We start from the raw sequence: 18383 nt of genomic DNA on the forward strand, positions 1-18383 counted from the left end.
AATGCGAGCTCAATCTGATTGGCTGATTGGATCAGCCAATCGGATTGAACTTGAATCTGATTGGCTGATTCAATCAGCCAATCAGATTTTTCTAACTTAATTCCGATTGGCTGATAGAATCCTATCAGCCAATCGGAATTCGGCGGACGCCATCTTGGATGACGTCATTTAAAGGTACCTCATTCGTAGTACAGCAGTCGGCCGGGATGGATGCTCCGCGGCGGCGGAGCGAAGAAAGAAGATTGAAGATGCCGCCGGAAGAATGAAGACTTTGCTGCCGCTTGGAGGAAGACGTCGCCGGAAGAAGAATTCTTCTTTGCCGCTTGGAGGAAGACATCGCCGGAGGAAGAATTTTTCTTTGCCGCTTGGAGGAAGACATCGCCCGGATCGGATCAGGAGTTCGGCCCGGTGTTGTGAAGACAAGGTAGGGAGATCTTCAGGGGGGTAGTGTTAGGCTTTTTTAAGGGGGGTTTGGGTGGTTTTAGAATAGGGGTATGTGGGTGGTGGGTTGTAATGGGGGGGGGGATTGTATTTGTTGTATGCAAAAGAGCTGAATTCTTTGGGGCATGCCCCACAAAAGGCCCTTTTAAGGGCTGGTAAGGTAAAGAGCTTTGAAATTTGTTTAATTTAGAATAGGGCAGGGAATTTTTTTTATTTTGGGGGTTTATTATTTTATTAGGGGGCTTAGAATAGGTGTAATTAGCTTAAAAATCTTGTAATCTTTTTTTATTTTTTGTAATTTAGTGTTTGTTTTTTTTTGTAATTTAGTTTAGTTAATTTAATTGTATTTTTAGATAGATGTTTGTAGTTTATTAAATTTATTGATAGTGTAGGTGTATTTGTAACTTAGGTTAGGATTTATTTTACAGGTAATTGGGTAATTATTTTAACTAGGTAGATATTAAATAGTTAATAACTATTTAATATCTATTATACCTAGTTAAAATAATTAACAATTTACCTGTAAAATAAATATTAACCCTAACATAGCTACAATGTAATTATTAATTATATCTTAGCTATCTTAGGGTTTATTTTATAGGTAAGTATTTAGATTTAAATAGGAATATTTTAGTTTATAAATGAATTAGATTAATTTAATATAAATTTAGTTAGGGTTAGATAGAGTTAATATAGTTAATATAAATACTATAGTAACTATATTAACTATATTAACCCTAATATAATTAGGGTTAATATAGTTAATATATATAATGTAATACCTATATTAACTATAATATACTTAGGGTTAATATAGATAATATAGCTGGCGGCGGGGTAGGTAGATTAAATTAGGGGTTAATCATTTTAATAGAGATGGCGGCGGTGTAAGGGGCTTACATTAGGGGTTAATAATATTAATATAGCTGGCGGCGGTATAGGGGGATTAGATTAGGGGTTAATAATTTTTATATAGGTGGCGGCGGTGTAAGGGGTCAGATTAGGGGATAGATAAGGTAGATGGCGGCGGTTTTAGGGGCTCACAGTAGGGGGTTAGTTTATGTAGATGGCGGCGGGGTCCGGGAGCGGCGGTTTAGGGGTTAATAACTTTATTAGGGATTTCGGGGGGGGGGATCGCGGTTGACAGGTAGATAGACATTGCGCATGCGTTAGGTGTTAGGTTTTATTTAGCAGATCGCGGTTGACAGGGAGATAGACATTGCGCATGCGTTAGGTGTTAGGTTTATTTTAGAAGATCGCGGTTGACAGGGAGATAGACATTGCGCATGCGTTAGGTGTTAGGTTTATTTTCTAGTTAGTTTAGGGAGTTACGGGGCTCCAATAGTCAGCGTAAGGCTTCTTACGGCTGCTTTTTGTGGCGAGGTGAAAATGGAGTAAGTTTTCTCCATTTTCGCCACGTAAGTCCTTACGCTGCATATTGGATACCAAACTGCGCTGGTTTGGTATACCTGCCTATGGCCCAAAAAACTACGGGCGACGGCAGAAATATACGCGCGTAACTTCTAGGTTACGCCGTATATAGGATACCAAATCAGCGTAAATATTGGCGTCGCCGGCTTTTGCGGGCGACGATTTATATCGGATCGACCCCTTGGGTATTATGGCCCTTTAATCATTTGATAGCACTATTCTAACAACACCCACAGCAAATATAAACTAGTGGGATAATAATTGTAGAGGGGAAAAAGTTTGGTTCTGTAGGAAGAAGTATTAACATCATAAAAATGTAAATAGTTATGGCACTTTATAAGTTACTACTCAGACCTCACAATTGATCATTCAAAAACATCTTGAAACCCTATCTTAAGAAAGGTATGAGCTATGGGTTGCATATTTCTACTTTCAAAGAGGACCCTTATGAAAAATATATATGTCAGAGTTCTTATAACAGAACATTTTCATACTTTCTCTTTAAAAAGTCATGTATTTTTCATAAAGCTCCTTTTTTATCAAGCAGCACTATGACAACCCTGGTGAGCTACTAAAAAAAGAACGCTACTTAAATGGTGTATGGTTAAAAAAAAAAAAATCTAAAGAAAATACTTCATAAATATATAAGACTTGAAGGAGTAAAAGAAATATGTGATGGAACATAACCTTCAGAATTCTTTTTTTGTGGAAGATGAAGGCCAGGGGAAGAATTCATGATTTGATTTTGAAGACTTGCTAGTTTGGAATCAATCTTTTAAAGCATTTTTATATATAAAGTGTAACTAATATACAAATTAATCTTCACTTAAAATGATAGGAACAACAGAGTAAAAATAAATAAATAAAAATGTTTTCGGGAACTCAGACTGAAATGCATTTAACCCTTTAAGGACACAGCTTTCAGTTTGCTCAATTGTTTTATGACGGAAAAATTCCGTCATATGTCCTTAAGAGGTTAAATATAAAAAAATTACAAACTAAATAGGCTGATTTGTTTACTGCATTCAAAATAAAACAGAACATAAATAAAATGGTATCACCTTATTTCTAAAATGCAGAATTCTTATGGCAATGACAATCAAAGTACGCAAACATGTTTTAAATGATGTATTTTGATAAATTTTTGTGTTCTTTCTCATGTTTTTTTGTTATTCTAAAGATGGACCAGAATTTTAGATCTGTTTCTAACCATGCAGTAAAAGATCAATCAAATCATACTGAACTTATCTTTCAAGGTTATATCACAACAACAATGAAGATTGTAATAATGTTGTGGCTCAAAACCAACAATTTATATTATACAATTAAAAAAAGGTAAGATATTTAAAACAAACCATTTAAGAAAACATATATAAACATAACAAAATATGTATAACATTGCAAATGAGGAAATTGTAATTTGGGGAGGAAAAGTAATTTTAATTCTTGATTTTAATCTTTTCGGAATACACTTATCAATGTCACAAAATATTTACATAAGGAAATGTAATTAAAAGCAATCTAATGAGTGATTTTATAAAATACCCAAATTATTAAGAAGCAGACTTTATGGATAAATGTATATTTTCTACATTTGAGATCATTCAATCTTTATTCAAAAATATACTTTTTCAATTTTTCAATTATATATATATATATATATATATATATATATATATATATACTGTGTATATATATATATATATATATATATATATAGTATGTGTATATATACATATATACTGTATATATACATATATATATATATATATATATTATTTTGTATTTTATTTCTTTAAATATATGTTTAATTCTTACCTTTGCATACTGGTCTATGGTCACTCCAAGCTGCAAAAACATCTGCAATCCTTTGGCAGGTAATACTTTTTTCACCTTGTAGCACATAGTCTTCATCACAAGAATACAGAACTGTTGCACCAAGGCTACAATAGAAACATAATGAGATAGAATAGCGTAGAGACAATAATTGTAATGTTAATTTTAGTTTAACATAGAAACATAGAGTTTGACGGTAGATAAGAACCAAAAAGGCCCATCAAGTCTAATCATATTACATGTTTTACTTTTTTCTTAGGATAGCCTTATGCATGTTCCAGGCATTTTTTAATTCCTTTACAGTCTTTGTGGTTACCACCTCAAATGGAAGTGTATTCCATGAATCCACCACCCTTTCTGTAAAAAAAATGCTTCCTCAAATTTCTCCTGAATCTGCTACCCTCTAAGAATAGATGTTTCTGATAAAGGTTCTGTGTTCCTCTGAATTAAGTTTTGATATAAACATTACTGATTCCTGTGTAAACAAGCTAGGAATGAAGGGAATTATTTATATCAAACCATTCACAAAAAAAAATACAAAATGCTTTGAATTGACCTTGAGATATAAATACATTTTATTTTATATAGAACTAGAAAATATTGGTACATGGATTTCATGTTCACAATGAGCACCTTTAAATACTTATTTCATTATTGTATTTTGCTTTGCTGATACAAATATACATTTTTATCTGATTATAAATAGATATATTAGCAGTGTCATTATTTAAGTAGCTCTGAATATAAAAAGAAAAGAGAAAATATCATGATTAGTAACATTAATTGAAGCTAGCATAAAAATATTATGTTATAATAGGAAACAAATTATTCCTATGTCAAATAAGTGTTCTGAGAGCATTCCACAAGCAAATGAATGAGATAATGAAAAGCAAAATATCTAAATATATTACCTATATCACCTATGAGGTGTTGAAGGGGTTAGGAACCCACAGTCTTTTAACCTTAGCTTCTTAACATGAGTCAGCCTGTACCTAAAGGACTCCAAAGTGCATCTGCTACTAAATAAATGGAGTCCAGTGGTCTTTGTTTTCAATACATTCATTTTTAAATGTTAAACCTATTTATTGCATAAAATAGATAATGGGCCACATGTATTAAATTGCGCGCGGACAACTTGGCATACGGGCAACAGACCCTGCTTGACAACTGCACATATGTATCATTACACACTCTTCCCTTTCGCAACCAATCGCACAAGAGCAGGCCCTGTCAATCACCCTGAGTGAAAGAGTTTGGGGTGCTTTCTCTCTGCCATCTCAGATGTGGCAGGGAGTATAAGAAGGAGCATTGTATTGACCTCTGCTTCTTACATAGAGGGAAAGAGGCTTACCTGTGTAAACTTGACCTGCGTGGCCCCCGAAGCAGCTTACACTGCTTAGTACATGGAGCCCAATATTAAAATTGAAGTAAGTACAGTTTATTCCATACTTTTTTTTATTTTTAGCTGCACTTATAATTTATAGGAGGGCCTTATTGCTACTATGAATTCTAGAGTTTAAACCTTTTATTAATCAACATATTTATTTTTCTGTACTGTTTTAGTATTATGAGTGTGTTATAATTTTTTTAAAATATAAATATGGTAATTAAATGCAATTAATTAAGAAATATACTTTGGGCTTATTCACAAAAGTGTAAGAATATGCTTTATGCAGTCTTTATTTAGGTCATTAGGAATACTCAAAATGCAACTCAGCTTTTCTTGACAACTAACTAGCACAGCTTAAGGGCTCGTTTCCATCGATCCGTAAAAAAAATGGTGCCGTAAGCAACCAGCTGCCAACAGCTAAAAGTAGTTTATGTCTCCATTTCAACACCAGGTTTCAATTGAAATATTTTACACAATGTGTACAGTTACTCCTTTCAAGTAGGTGTAAGTTAACGGTGTATTAACGTTTCCATCTGATGCCAGTTTTCTAAAAAAAACCTCACCAAAACAAGTATGTTGCATAGTAACCCGACCTTACACTATACAATTTACATTTAAAGTCTGCACTCCTTAACTGTGATCAACTCTAAAGAGAAACAAAAACAAAGATACATCTATTTATAATAAACATTTTTAAACTATAAGCAAATATATGTAATATATATTGCTGACCTATGCATTGGCCTAGTTTGAATTTTGTAGATATGTGGTTCCATACATTTTTTATAAGTAAATACGTATTGAGATTTCCATAATAACAATTTGTCTACATTGAAACACTTGGATTATTTGCAAGTTTTAAAATTTCAATGGGAACTAGGACTCAAAAAGTTAATTTTTCCCCTTTTATACCTAGTTGAGCTGGTAGTAATTTTTTTAAAAATGTATCAACAGCCGCCAACAGTGTATTAACAATTTGTTCTTTCATTGGAAACTGGATATAAATAAGCACTTAACTTCTTCTAATACTTTCTAATGGGACTCAAAATTATTTGTCTGCCGATATTGTGGTACAATATACCATCGGAAGCAGTTGATACACAAAATTGCTTCCGACAGCATATTTATGGGTTTGCAACTTTGTGCAAACCAAATTACAGCTCAATGGAAATGAACCCTATGTTGGTTCAAGTCAGCTTTGTCAGAAAATCAGCCAACTTGTTTGGAGAAGTATAACGAGTTGTCTAGTCACAAAGCACTATGCCCATTGAAACCTACCTGTAAAATACAGATGACTTTATGGCTAGATGTTAACTAATAATGAACTTTAATTAAACTGTAATTCAGAAAACAGTTATTCAGACCATTCTACTGCTAGTAAAAAAATAAATAAAAAAAAAAAGATAAATTCTCATGTAAGGGCCAGATAACAAATGGATTGCAAATTAATACCTCCTCTTGAATTTTAATTGCGCTAGTAGTAAGCTTTTTGCGCTCATCAGGTTGCACTTGTAAACTGTTTTTGCATTTGCGGTAACTCAACAAGCACAAAAAGTCGAATTTAGAATATTGCGCACGCATTCATCTCCCCATAGAAGTAAATTGAGAAAAAAATGGAAAAAAACTAACACCCCACTCTCACGCAAACTCAATCACATATTCTCATTTGCGCTAACCCAACATGAAAATATGAATATTTCACATTCCAATGTTCTGCACATAACAGAATATGTTCTATTTATTCATACATATTTCTACATATATCTGTTGGTATTTTGATATATATTGATATATTTTGATATAAAAATCTATACATACATACATATATATAAATATATATATATAAATATATATATATATATATATAAAACATATATACAGTATAAGTATATATATATATATATATATATATATATATATATATATATATATATATAAAATGTATAGATATATACTGTACATTTATATATAGGATTATCTATTTAGAAATACAATGCAATGTGCAGAACATTGGAATGTGAAATATTTACACTAAATATACTCTATAACACTTTATTAAAAATTAATATTGTATAAATATGTGCTCACGTGTTTTCATCTACTTAACTGTAAAGAGCTCCAATGCACTTCTATATATGTCTACATATATGTGAACATATGTATTTAAGGGTTTATATTCGTATAAATGTCTGTAAATACACACATATATATATATATATATATATATATATATAAACACATAAATATATATATATATATATATATATATATATGCAGAACATCTTTAGGCATGTATATGTATGTATCTCAATGTTAAAGCCCTTTTCCTGCCTTTTTTTCTAGCACCTGAAACCTCATATCTTTGAGCCTTTATAACTTTTGTGTGCAATATTTTTTTTAAAAATAATTTATATTAGATGGTGTTATGAATATAAATGTACTATGTAATGTATTTTGACTCTGTGACTCTTTTTCACACCCGCAAAACAGTAAACCAGAGCTCTGACGTCATGGTAGTCCTTAGTGTAAATCTCAATTGCGCTCAAGCAATCGAGTTTACTTTTAACTCATGTTACCAGCGGTAAGCCCGACCAAGCACAAACCCTTGCGATAAACCCCTTATTGCTCAGGTGCAAACATTTGCATTCCACTCGTAATCTAACCCTAAATGTTTGTTCCTACTAACAGTAATGTTTACAATTACGCTAAGCTCTAGGTCTTAAATTGCTACTATTCTGAAGCATGTGGTAGTGAAATGTGTTGCTTATATTGAATATTCTGCTAAGATATAAACACATTTATTGAACTATGACTTTTTAAGCAGTTTAAAATGTAATTTAATTATTTTACTAATATGCAGCTGAAAATAAAAGATAACCTTTAGTAAACTCTAAAATTCTTTATTTTTTTCCATTTAGATATAATCAGGTGTTCTGAAATTGAAAAATAAAAGATTACACTGTTTTTTTCTCTTGAATTATTAAAAAAGCACACAGTATATCCCATATCACAAGCAGACTAAACATTTTGATATCATATTTGGGTTGTAATAGTTTCGACTATGACCTTAACCAACACTTGGATCAAAGAGTTATAGACTTGATAGAGAAAAACTTTACCATTGGCTTGCTTTAGATAAGATGTATAACTTTCTATTTATAATAATTAAATGATTAAATATAATGATTTAAATAGAAGCAGATGCAGCATTTATTGTTTTTAAATTTGTAATACATTTAAACTTACCATAGTACCATACATTTAAATATATACATTTTAAACATTTTATTTAATCTTTTTAACTAAAATATATTTTTTAACTGACTTTGTACTATCCAAATGATTTAAAAGCTGATCAAAGATGGCTACTTTACATGGATGATTAAGGGATTGCAGCCTGATTCGCCACTTTTTCTATTACCCTGATGAATTTATAATACATGTCTTCTTATCTTATGCAAGTGACAATATAGCTGCCAAATAGATGAAAGAAGATTTCTCAGAGGGTAATTTATCCGCTGTAGTAGGTGAGCAATCACCTCATGAGAAAAGAAATGCAAACAATCGTGTAAAATATCCTGTCCTAGATGGACATCACTCGCATTCTTCTGATATGTGAACCCAGATCTTAGTATCTTCCGCATTTTTTAAAGATGTACCAATCAAAGGACAGCCATTCCATGTGGATAATTTAAATAGAAATCACATTTATTTTAAAATAATAAAACTGCTACAAACATACAGCAAAACACTAGTATACAGCCTCAGAGAGTGGTGGATAGTGTTATTAAAGGGTCACTGAACCAAAAGAAAATTTTAGTGATTCAGATAGAGCATGCAATTTTAAACAACTTTCTAATTTACTCCTATTATCAATTTTTCTTCGTTCTCTTGCTTTCTTTATTTGAAAAAGAAGGCATCTAAGCTATTTTTTTGGTTCAGCACCATGGAAAGCACTTGTTTATTGGTAGGTGAATTTACCCACCAATCAGCAAGAACAACACAGTGTGTTCACCAAAAATGGGCCGGCATTTAAACTTACATTATTGCATTTCAAATAAAGATACCAAGAGAATTAAAAGAATTTGATAATAGGAGTAAATTAGAAAGTTGCTTAAAATTGCATGCTCTATCTGAATCACGATAGAAAAAAAATTGGGTTCAGTGTCCCTTTAAGGATACCAATAAGACAATTATGAGTTCTTGCATTGCATTGGATAAAAATGGAAATTACAGACCACAAGTAGAGAGTGGAATCTTTGGTCACTTAGAAGACTGTGATGGAATCCACTAGCTAATTGCAAGGACTCTAAATTGTCTGATCGGTAAGCTTAAGAACACTATTCACTGCTCTATGGGATTGTATACCTGTGTTTTGATGTACATTATTTAACAATTGTATATGTTGTTTTTGTTTTTTTGTTTAAATAGTTTTTATTAAGGTAAATTTGAATATATTGAATATACATCACAAAGAAAAACGTTACGTATTTCACATTGTACAATGCACAAGCTTACTGTGATAAACCAAATTACTGACACATACACGTTTAAGCATTAGCCTGTTAATTGTTAGGATGACAATAGTTGAACACATATATCTGATAATTTAACAAAAAACAAAAAAAAGGGAAAAAAAATGATGGTAAACAAGAAAAATATATAGAGAAAAAAAGGGGGAAGAAGGAAAGGAAGAGGGGGGAAGAGAGTGGCCTCTCTGTGCAAGTATAATTTTGGTGATATCAAAGGTGTAAGTTATGTATGTTGTTGCCAATGTGCCTGTAACATGTCCCAATAAAATTTAATATCAAGAAACATATCTCACCTATTTTGTTTAAAATAAGAGTATTCTTCCAAAGATAACAATTCCTGTGTCCTATCTTTCCATTCTGGAATAGTGGGTACTATAGTTGTTTTCCATTTTCTCGCTATTAGGGACTTAGCTCCGTTTATACAAATCTGAATCAGAGAGAGTCTCAGTTTGCAGGTGACTCTAAAAATGTCATTAAATTATATTGTCATATAAGATAACCGGAACACGGTGTCAACAATCAGTTGAAGAGCTTTTTCGAATAAATTCCAAAATGGGCCATGATGGGGGCACGACCAAATATGTGACAAAGTGCCAATACCCCCACAGTCCATCCAGCACTGAGAAGTTGCCCCGGGATACATCAACTGTAGCCTAACTGGTGTTAAATACCACCTTGAGAGGATCTTATAGTTCATTTCGAGAATATGAGTAGAGGTGGAAGATCTACATGTAAAATCAAAGAATTTGGGGGTGAGCTCTATATTTAATTCATCCTGCCAAGACTGAGTAAATCCCGGCAATGAGTTGTATATACAATCATCTAGTATTCATCTTGATAATGCTAGAGTTTCCCTTAGTGAGATGTTAGCCATACACTGCCTCTCAAATGGGGTAAAGGAGCGTAGAAGCAGAGATTTGTGTGGAGACATGCGTATTAAGTGTTGCAATTGTGAGTACTTTAACCAATTGGAGAATGTGCCCTCCAAAGTATCTCACAATTCTTGTCTAGATTTAAGTTTCCATTGTGAGAGGAAGTCAGTCAGTGGTGCTGAATAACCTAGTTCTCTATAATGGGTTTCTCCTGAAGTAAGATATGTACTCGACAGAAGTTCTATATTTTGAAAAATTGGAGACATGTGGGAATGGTTGGAAGATATACCCACAGTTTGTTTGATAATATTGTCCCATGAGGAAAAGATGTGTCTATAAAGAAGGGATGTTTTGGTTTTAAGGGGTCTGAATTTATCCGGTAACCAACACAGAGGACCAACTTGAGGAGTTTTTAATATATGAGCATCTAATGGGATCCACACTTTGTCCTGTTGATTTTTGTGCCTGTTTAGGATTCTTTGTAATATATTGGCCTGATAGTAACGGAAGATATGGTTAACTCCCAATCCACCTCTATGTTTGGATCTATAAAGAGTCTGCTTTGCTATTCTTGGTATTTTCCCCCCATATGAATCTGCTTAGAATAGATTGCAATTGCTAAATAAAGGTGGGAGAAAGGTGAATAGGAACCGTTTGAAGTAGATAGAGAATATGGGGCAAAAAGTCATTTTGACAACTTGATTCCTACCCCACAAGTAGAAAGGTTTGTGTTGCCATGACTGAAAGTCTCTCATAACATTTTGAAGAAGTGGAGTAAAATTAGCTCTGAAAAACGAGGACATTTTTGTAGTCCCTGGCCTCCCGACGCAGAACAAAGCCTGTATGGTCTACATGAACTAGATGAGGCAGAGGTTTGCTAATTTTATTGGATTTTATTTTGGCATAAATCTTCGTGTCTGTATTAATCAGGGAAATGGGCTGATAATTACTGGGGTCCAGTGGGGATTTGCCTGTTTTATGTATTAGAGTAATATGGGCAGATAAAAATTCTTGAGAAAAAGTGCCATTCTCGTCTATCGAATTAAAACGTTTTTGAAGGTGTGGGGTTAATATATGTTTAAACGTTTTATAATAAATATTCAAGAAACCGTCTGGGTCTGGGCTCTTTTGGGATGGTAGGGATTCTATGGCCTGCATGATTTATAAAGAGGCTATGGGGTCCTCCATAAGGGATCTAATGTATCTTTGCATATCATTGATGTTTGCTAGGGAGTTGCTTGGCAGGAGATTGTAGAGATTACTATAGTAATTGTGAAAAACAGAGGCAATAGTCTTACTATAATGTACTTCACGATGGTCCAAAGTTTTATTTTTATGTATAAAATAGTTAAGGGATCTTTGACGAAGGACCCTTGCTAAGAGACTACCTGCTCTATTACCCAATTGGATCTGGCGAGAGTTAATTCTTGATTTATAGTAGTGTCTAGGGGGTTCTGAAAATGAGCTCTTTCCAGCGCATTTAACTGCTGATTTAGATCATTGTAATCCCTTCTCTTATGCCTAGTAAAAAGTGCCTTTTGTTTAAGAAAGGAACCCCTTATAATTGCTTTATGAGTGTCCCAAAAAACAGAAGTATTGATCGTAAAATATTACTTAGATATTTTTTCTTGTATATCAGGGTTCCTAAAGAGAGACCCATCTAATCTCCAACAATACTGACAGAATGGGGCTGAGGGACAATTAATGTCTAGTATTGCCATAGAGTGGTCTGACCAGGGAGTTGTGGAGTTTTCAATGGATTTTGGCTAGTTGCAAACTAAGCTGATGTAAACGAATATAGTCTTTTCTGGAAAAATTTATTTTTTGGATGGGAGTAAACTGAATACTCTTTGGTTCGTGGATGTTGTATTCTCCACACATCTACCAGGGATTGGATTTTTGGTTTAAAGTTAATGGTTTGCAAGGCTGAAATGTGAATAACACTGCGCCCAAGGGAGCAATCCATGAGGGGGGACAGTGCTACATTAAAGTCACCTGCACAAATAACTACTCCTCTAGATAATGTCATGAGAGTTTCTAAAGCTTTCCTAAATAACTGAGATTGGCATCTATTAGGGGCAAAAACATTGGCAAGAGTGATATGTTGGTTGTATAGAAGGCCTGTAAGGATAAGGATTCTACCCTCCTCATCTTGGTGTTAACAGGTTAACTGGAACAGTACTCTCCTATGAAGGATACCAACCCCATTTTATTATGTGTATTGTAGGAAAAATATCCCAGGGAATAAGTGATGGAGGAACAAGCAGGCGCCTCCTCTCGGAAAAAGTGTGTTTCCTGCCTGAAAATGATATTGCCCCCTCGTCTGCGGAACCAATTCAAATCGATTGACCTTTTAGTAGGCGAGTTGAGACCCATTACATTTTTGGGATAGTATTTTCAGGTTAGGCAGGGTCATGATGGATAGTTGTGACAGCGGTGATGCCTGATTGAAAAATTAAATGTATATATCGTGAAGTCATTTTGGTTAAAGTGCTCCCTACCATAGTGTTTGTATAAATACTTACAGTTTGAATCTATAACTTGCAGAAATGTAAAACAGGAAAGGATCCAGGAGAGGGAGAGGGGGATAAAGAAAAAGAGAGGTACAAAAAACTTTCTAAAATAAAAAATAAAACAAATAATGTGAGATAAAAAACAAATAATAAACTCATGAAGGTCATAGTCTATAACAAGAGGATATGTTATAGAAAGCCAATTGACCTAATCTAACTAAGAGGGGAGTTAAACTACCTCTCTATGTAGGAGCTGAAGGTCAAGGCTAATGTGTAGAATTATTTTAATACTATTGTAAATAATAGAGAACATAACTAATTGTTGGTTGGTAAATAACTAAACCACAACATAAATACACCTATAAGTAGGAGTAACTGTGTTATTGTGTGGACATTACACCTTGAAATGAGAAAGGAACATAGTTAAAACTCTAACATTACAACCTAGTACCATAGTGCCTGAACAATAAAATAACCATCTTGTTAAATCAATAAGCACCAAGTGATACAGCACTAGTAGGAATGTGCTCATGAAGACCTGGGGTTGCTGCCTAGTTCCCCAAACAGATAATCAAACAAACAATGGTTGGTCAATGGTTGGTCTACAGCACTGTAGTAAAAGCTCACTTTATTGGAAACAGAATCAAATGAAAAAGTGATCTTTCGGGGTTGCCCCCTTAATCATACAACTTGTGCAATGCAAAACAGTTGCATACCCTGATGGACATTTGCTCTTTTATTTAATACATATTGGATACTAAGGTCTATAATAAAAAATCATACCACATTAGAAAAATATAGTTAGATTGTAATTTTTATTCAGGCCCTTAGGTCTAAGTGTTTTTAATATATGTATCCATTGCATCTCCCTCTGTTTGAGGAGTTTTTCCCTATCTAATCCATTTCTTTGTGGCTCAACCTGATCAATTACTTGCCACCTTAACTGACTTATATTGTGTCCCTTCTCAATAAAATGTGCTGATAGAGGTGCTTCTAAATTGCTGCATCTGATGCTTGACCTGTGCTGGCTTAATCTATCCCTTACCTTCCTAGTGGTCTCACCTAAGTAAATCAGAGAACAGGGGAATTTTTATTATAGAACTTATATATTTATTATAGACATTCCTTGGTGGGTCAGAGTTCTTTGGTAGAGGGGGTAGTGCCCTATGAGCATAATCAGAGTTCTTTCTGCCATATCTGTAAGAAACTGGAACAATCTTTGAAGATAGTCATCTAGTTGCTATGGTTGTATTGTTTTAGGAACACCCCTGATTCTGAGATTATGCCGTCTTCCTCTATTGTCGAGGTCTTCAACGTGGGCTTGTAGGTTCTCAATAATGACATGTTCTTGATATGCCTGTCTAGAGACCAGTTCAATTTCTGAGTTGACATGATCTGAGCCTTCTTCCAAGTATTCTATCCTGTCCCCTAAGTAGTTGATGTCCTTTCTGACCTCTTTCAGGCCATCTTTGATTAGCTGACTGACTTGCGTCAGTAGAGTAGTGATGTCGTCCTTAGTGGGAAGGAAATTTAAGTCTGCTCTTGTAAGAGGTCTGGAATTTTCTGTCAATATAGATGAGTGAATAGACTCTTCAGAGTCACTGGCATTATCCTGGGTATCTGTTGACAGGGAGGGTGTAGCATCGATAGGTTTTAAAAAATCCTTGTCATGTTGGAGTTCCGTGAACTCTTAGAGCCTTTTGATCCCTTTGACGTTGTCCCTGATTTCCTTGCAGACATAATAATAAAGTCATAGAGATATGAGCATATCTGTGTATATCTTGAAAGACTCTTGACAAAATGTGGTCAAGGGTGCCACTTAATATTCTAGATAGGTACTAGGCCTCGTGTATAGGTCGTTAAAGTGTACCAAGCATAACCAAAGCAAAGGTACTTATAAATGTAGGAAATCAATTGTTCATGCACACTTTGTTGTAGGCAGGTATGTCTAATAATAAGAGCAACACCCAGTATACTTTTCACAAACTTATAGGGGTGATATTATATTATATTAGCTGTAAAGTCACTTCTGTGCTACAGGGTTACCCCCCAGTATCAGACTATTGTCAGGATAAAATGAAAATTTTACGGTTGCATGCTAGAGTGCCAAATGCCAAACATTTATGCTGTATTGATTTATTTACTGTATACTGATTTCAGGCAAAAGTACACCCTCAGGCCATGTGGTAGATAGATAGAGGTGTTAATTCCCCTCAAAGTGCCATGCTAATTGATAATGTGGCTCCCCACACATTCTCCTCAAGCCGGAAACTGGGCCTTGGTGGCGTAATTAGCTATATGCACATTTAAAGGACCCAAGCCTCTGTGCCTTAGATTTTTTCGTGTGTGCGAAGTTTATCGCTTTTACTTTTACCTCCCAGCCGCAGATCGATCCATTACAGGCCTCGCTGTCGCAGTATTTATTTTGGGCCAAATACCGTATGATCCGGTGTGTACCGGAGTTGAAGATTGAATCCGTAGGTGTAGGAGTAGTTGGTAGCTGTATCCCAACGTTTTTAGCTTAACAGCACATCTGTGTTCTCTTTTTTGTGAGAAATCAGCCTTAACTCACACCAATGCGTCCGCCATGTCGGGCTGCAAGTTCTGCCCCATATATGTTTTTAAAATAAACCACACAGAACAGCTCTTCTCTGATAGGTACATCTTTTAAAAAATGCTTCAGAAACTAAGAGCTGGGTTCACAGCTCAGTAGATCGTGGGTAATCTCCATCTAGGACAGGATTGCATTTACATTTGCTTACATTTATTTTCTCTCAAGGTGATTGCTCTACTAGAATAGAGAACATACCCTCTGAGAAATCTTTTTTTTCCCATCTATTAGGCAACCACATAATTATTTTATATCCTTTACATTGTGCACTTGGTATCAAGTGTGGCTGTTTTTATATTATTTTTTATATACTTATACAAATCCCTTTATAGTCTGGTTATATTATGCAAGTGCTGCTGTTAGTAGTATATACTTTATAAGATGACTAACACATTTAACTATATAGAAGCAGCCAGGTTTGACTAACCCTTGTCCACATTTTCCAGATTTTTTTTTTTCATTTTAATTAAGCTGGACAATCAAAAATATAAGCAATTTCCAATATAGATTTTGCAAGAATGACACACAGCATTGTATATTCTATTCTTAGCATAAATAATATAAATTAAGTGCTAAATATAAATTGTGACATCTAAAAGAACAAAATATATTGGACATTTTTGTCAGAATGGATCATAGTTTTTAGAAAGATGATATATTTTCCACAGAATTTGAAGTTTATAAAACAAATTCCAAATATTTTCTCAGTTTTACTTGTATTGCTTTTTTTGCATTTATTTTAGTTTTATGATTATATCATTTACTTTTTATTAACATTATTAAAGTTCTGTTATATTATTTTTATTTAATGATTATTGTTTTAAGATATATATATATATATATATATATATATATATATATATATATATATATATATATATAATATTAAATTCAACTTTATATTTAGCAGAAATAATCCATACATTATAACAAGCAGTATTTTATATGAGATTTTAAAAGTGCTATATAAAAACTGTGACACTTTTGTCAACATGTATTGATGATATCAAGCATACTCTTTAGGAAGATGATACATTTACTGCTCAATTTGAAATTTATAAAACTTGTGTATTTTCCCTAAAATGATCTATATTGAATGTTTTAAATATAATAATAACAATATATAATATTATATATTATTATATAATATATATAATATATATATATATATATATTATTATTATTTTTTATTATTATTATTATTATTATTATTATTATTATTTATTATAATAACATATTTCTGCTACTTGGATATCTTAGAAAAATTAAAGCAAAATTAAAATTAAGGAAATCAAATAAAGCATTGCATTAAAATAAAACAATCTTTAATTTATTCTGTTTTCAAATGTACCTCTTTTCTTGGTATGCTGATTTGAATCCTAGCTCCTTTCCATTACAGCATACCTCTGTAGGCGTAGAAGAGTGCTCATGTCATATATATATTTGTATGTATGTTTGTTTGTCTACATAATACTTATAGACAAGTCTTTACTTCCAATAACATTTTTTCAAATCATCTTTGCCGGTGAATAATAATCATAATTATATTTGCAGGTATGGTTAAGATTTTCACAGAAAATTGAATATTAAGTACTTACCTATGCAATAGGATTCCAAATGGTATATACATACACACACACATACATACACATACACACACACATATATATATAGAGGGAGAGTTAGAGAGAGAAAGAATACATATGCATAGCTTTGGCATTCTGTAATTGGCCAATGTCACATTTAAAAAATCATATTTTTTTTAAAAAAATCAGAATTTCTTAAAATGTTAAGAAGTCAGTTTTTGTCTTGCAATTGACCATGGAGATTTTGACAAAAACAACTTTGCAAAAGGATATTTAAAGAACACACTAATAATAATGATTGATTCAAAGCAGGGATATGAAGAATTAAGGTTTAGTAATGAAGGCTGGAGAAAAAGCATTGTTAGTATATTAAAAATCATTCTTATTTTCTTCTTGCATTTAAATAAGAATAAGGGAAAATGAGCAAACTTCCCTTGATCTATAAATGATGCATTACAGAAATCATCCAAATTGTTTAATACTGCATGTAAGATTTTACCTAAAATCAGAGCCTATTCTTTTTCCATTTTCAGGTTCTCCTGGATCAGGGCACATATTTGATGCTTGTTTAATACCTCCCTCATTTACTGTAAAAGAAAGAAAGATATCTTAAAAATGTTACATATAATCAAAATGCAAATAGTATTTAAAAAGTAAAAAGATGTATATTCATTATACAACTTTCTAAAGTAGGTTATTTTAATAATATCAATTTTCTTAAATAATTTGTGTAACTGTGTTTATTTTATCCTCAATTCCTTGAAATAAAATTATTTTTTAATACAATTTAACTGACAATCATTTTTTTTGCAGCAGAATACATAGCAATATTCAGAATATGTATAGATAATAGTTAGTAAGTAGTGCAAATTATATACAAACCTAACTTAGACAGCAATTCAAATCATTGTTTGCATCCTGTTTTTATGTAAAGATGAATGGTTGAGATGTTAGGGTGCTTATAACATGTGACATTCAAATAGTTCTATTTTTACAGTATCGTACTTTTTGTGACTGCTGTTTACACTAACCAAGAGTCTAACATTTTAGTTTGCCATTGAACAAGACTTATCTAGACTTGGCTTTTTTTGGCTTCATTACAGAAGAAATTACATTTTGATCCATTGGAAGTACATCTGTTTTAACTACCCACCCAAGTTATGCTGCAATA

General features: G+C 32.9%; 1 protein-coding gene across 1 annotated transcript in view; it reads right to left on the reverse strand.

Annotated features, from left to right (window-relative positions):
- Positions 1-18383, reverse strand: part of CSMD3 (CUB and Sushi multiple domains 3) — a 1747434-nt gene that overhangs the window by 1096103 nt on the left and 632948 nt on the right. Inside the window, 2 exon segments of the mRNA XM_053715303.1 lie at positions 3691-3815; positions 17712-17799. Coding sequence (XP_053571278.1) covers positions 3691-3815; positions 17712-17799 — 213 coding nt within the window.

This window comes from Bombina bombina, chromosome 5 (assembly GCF_027579735.1).
Source record: "Bombina bombina isolate aBomBom1 chromosome 5, aBomBom1.pri, whole genome shotgun sequence".
Taxonomy (NCBI): Eukaryota; Metazoa; Chordata; class Amphibia; order Anura; family Bombinatoridae; genus Bombina; species Bombina bombina.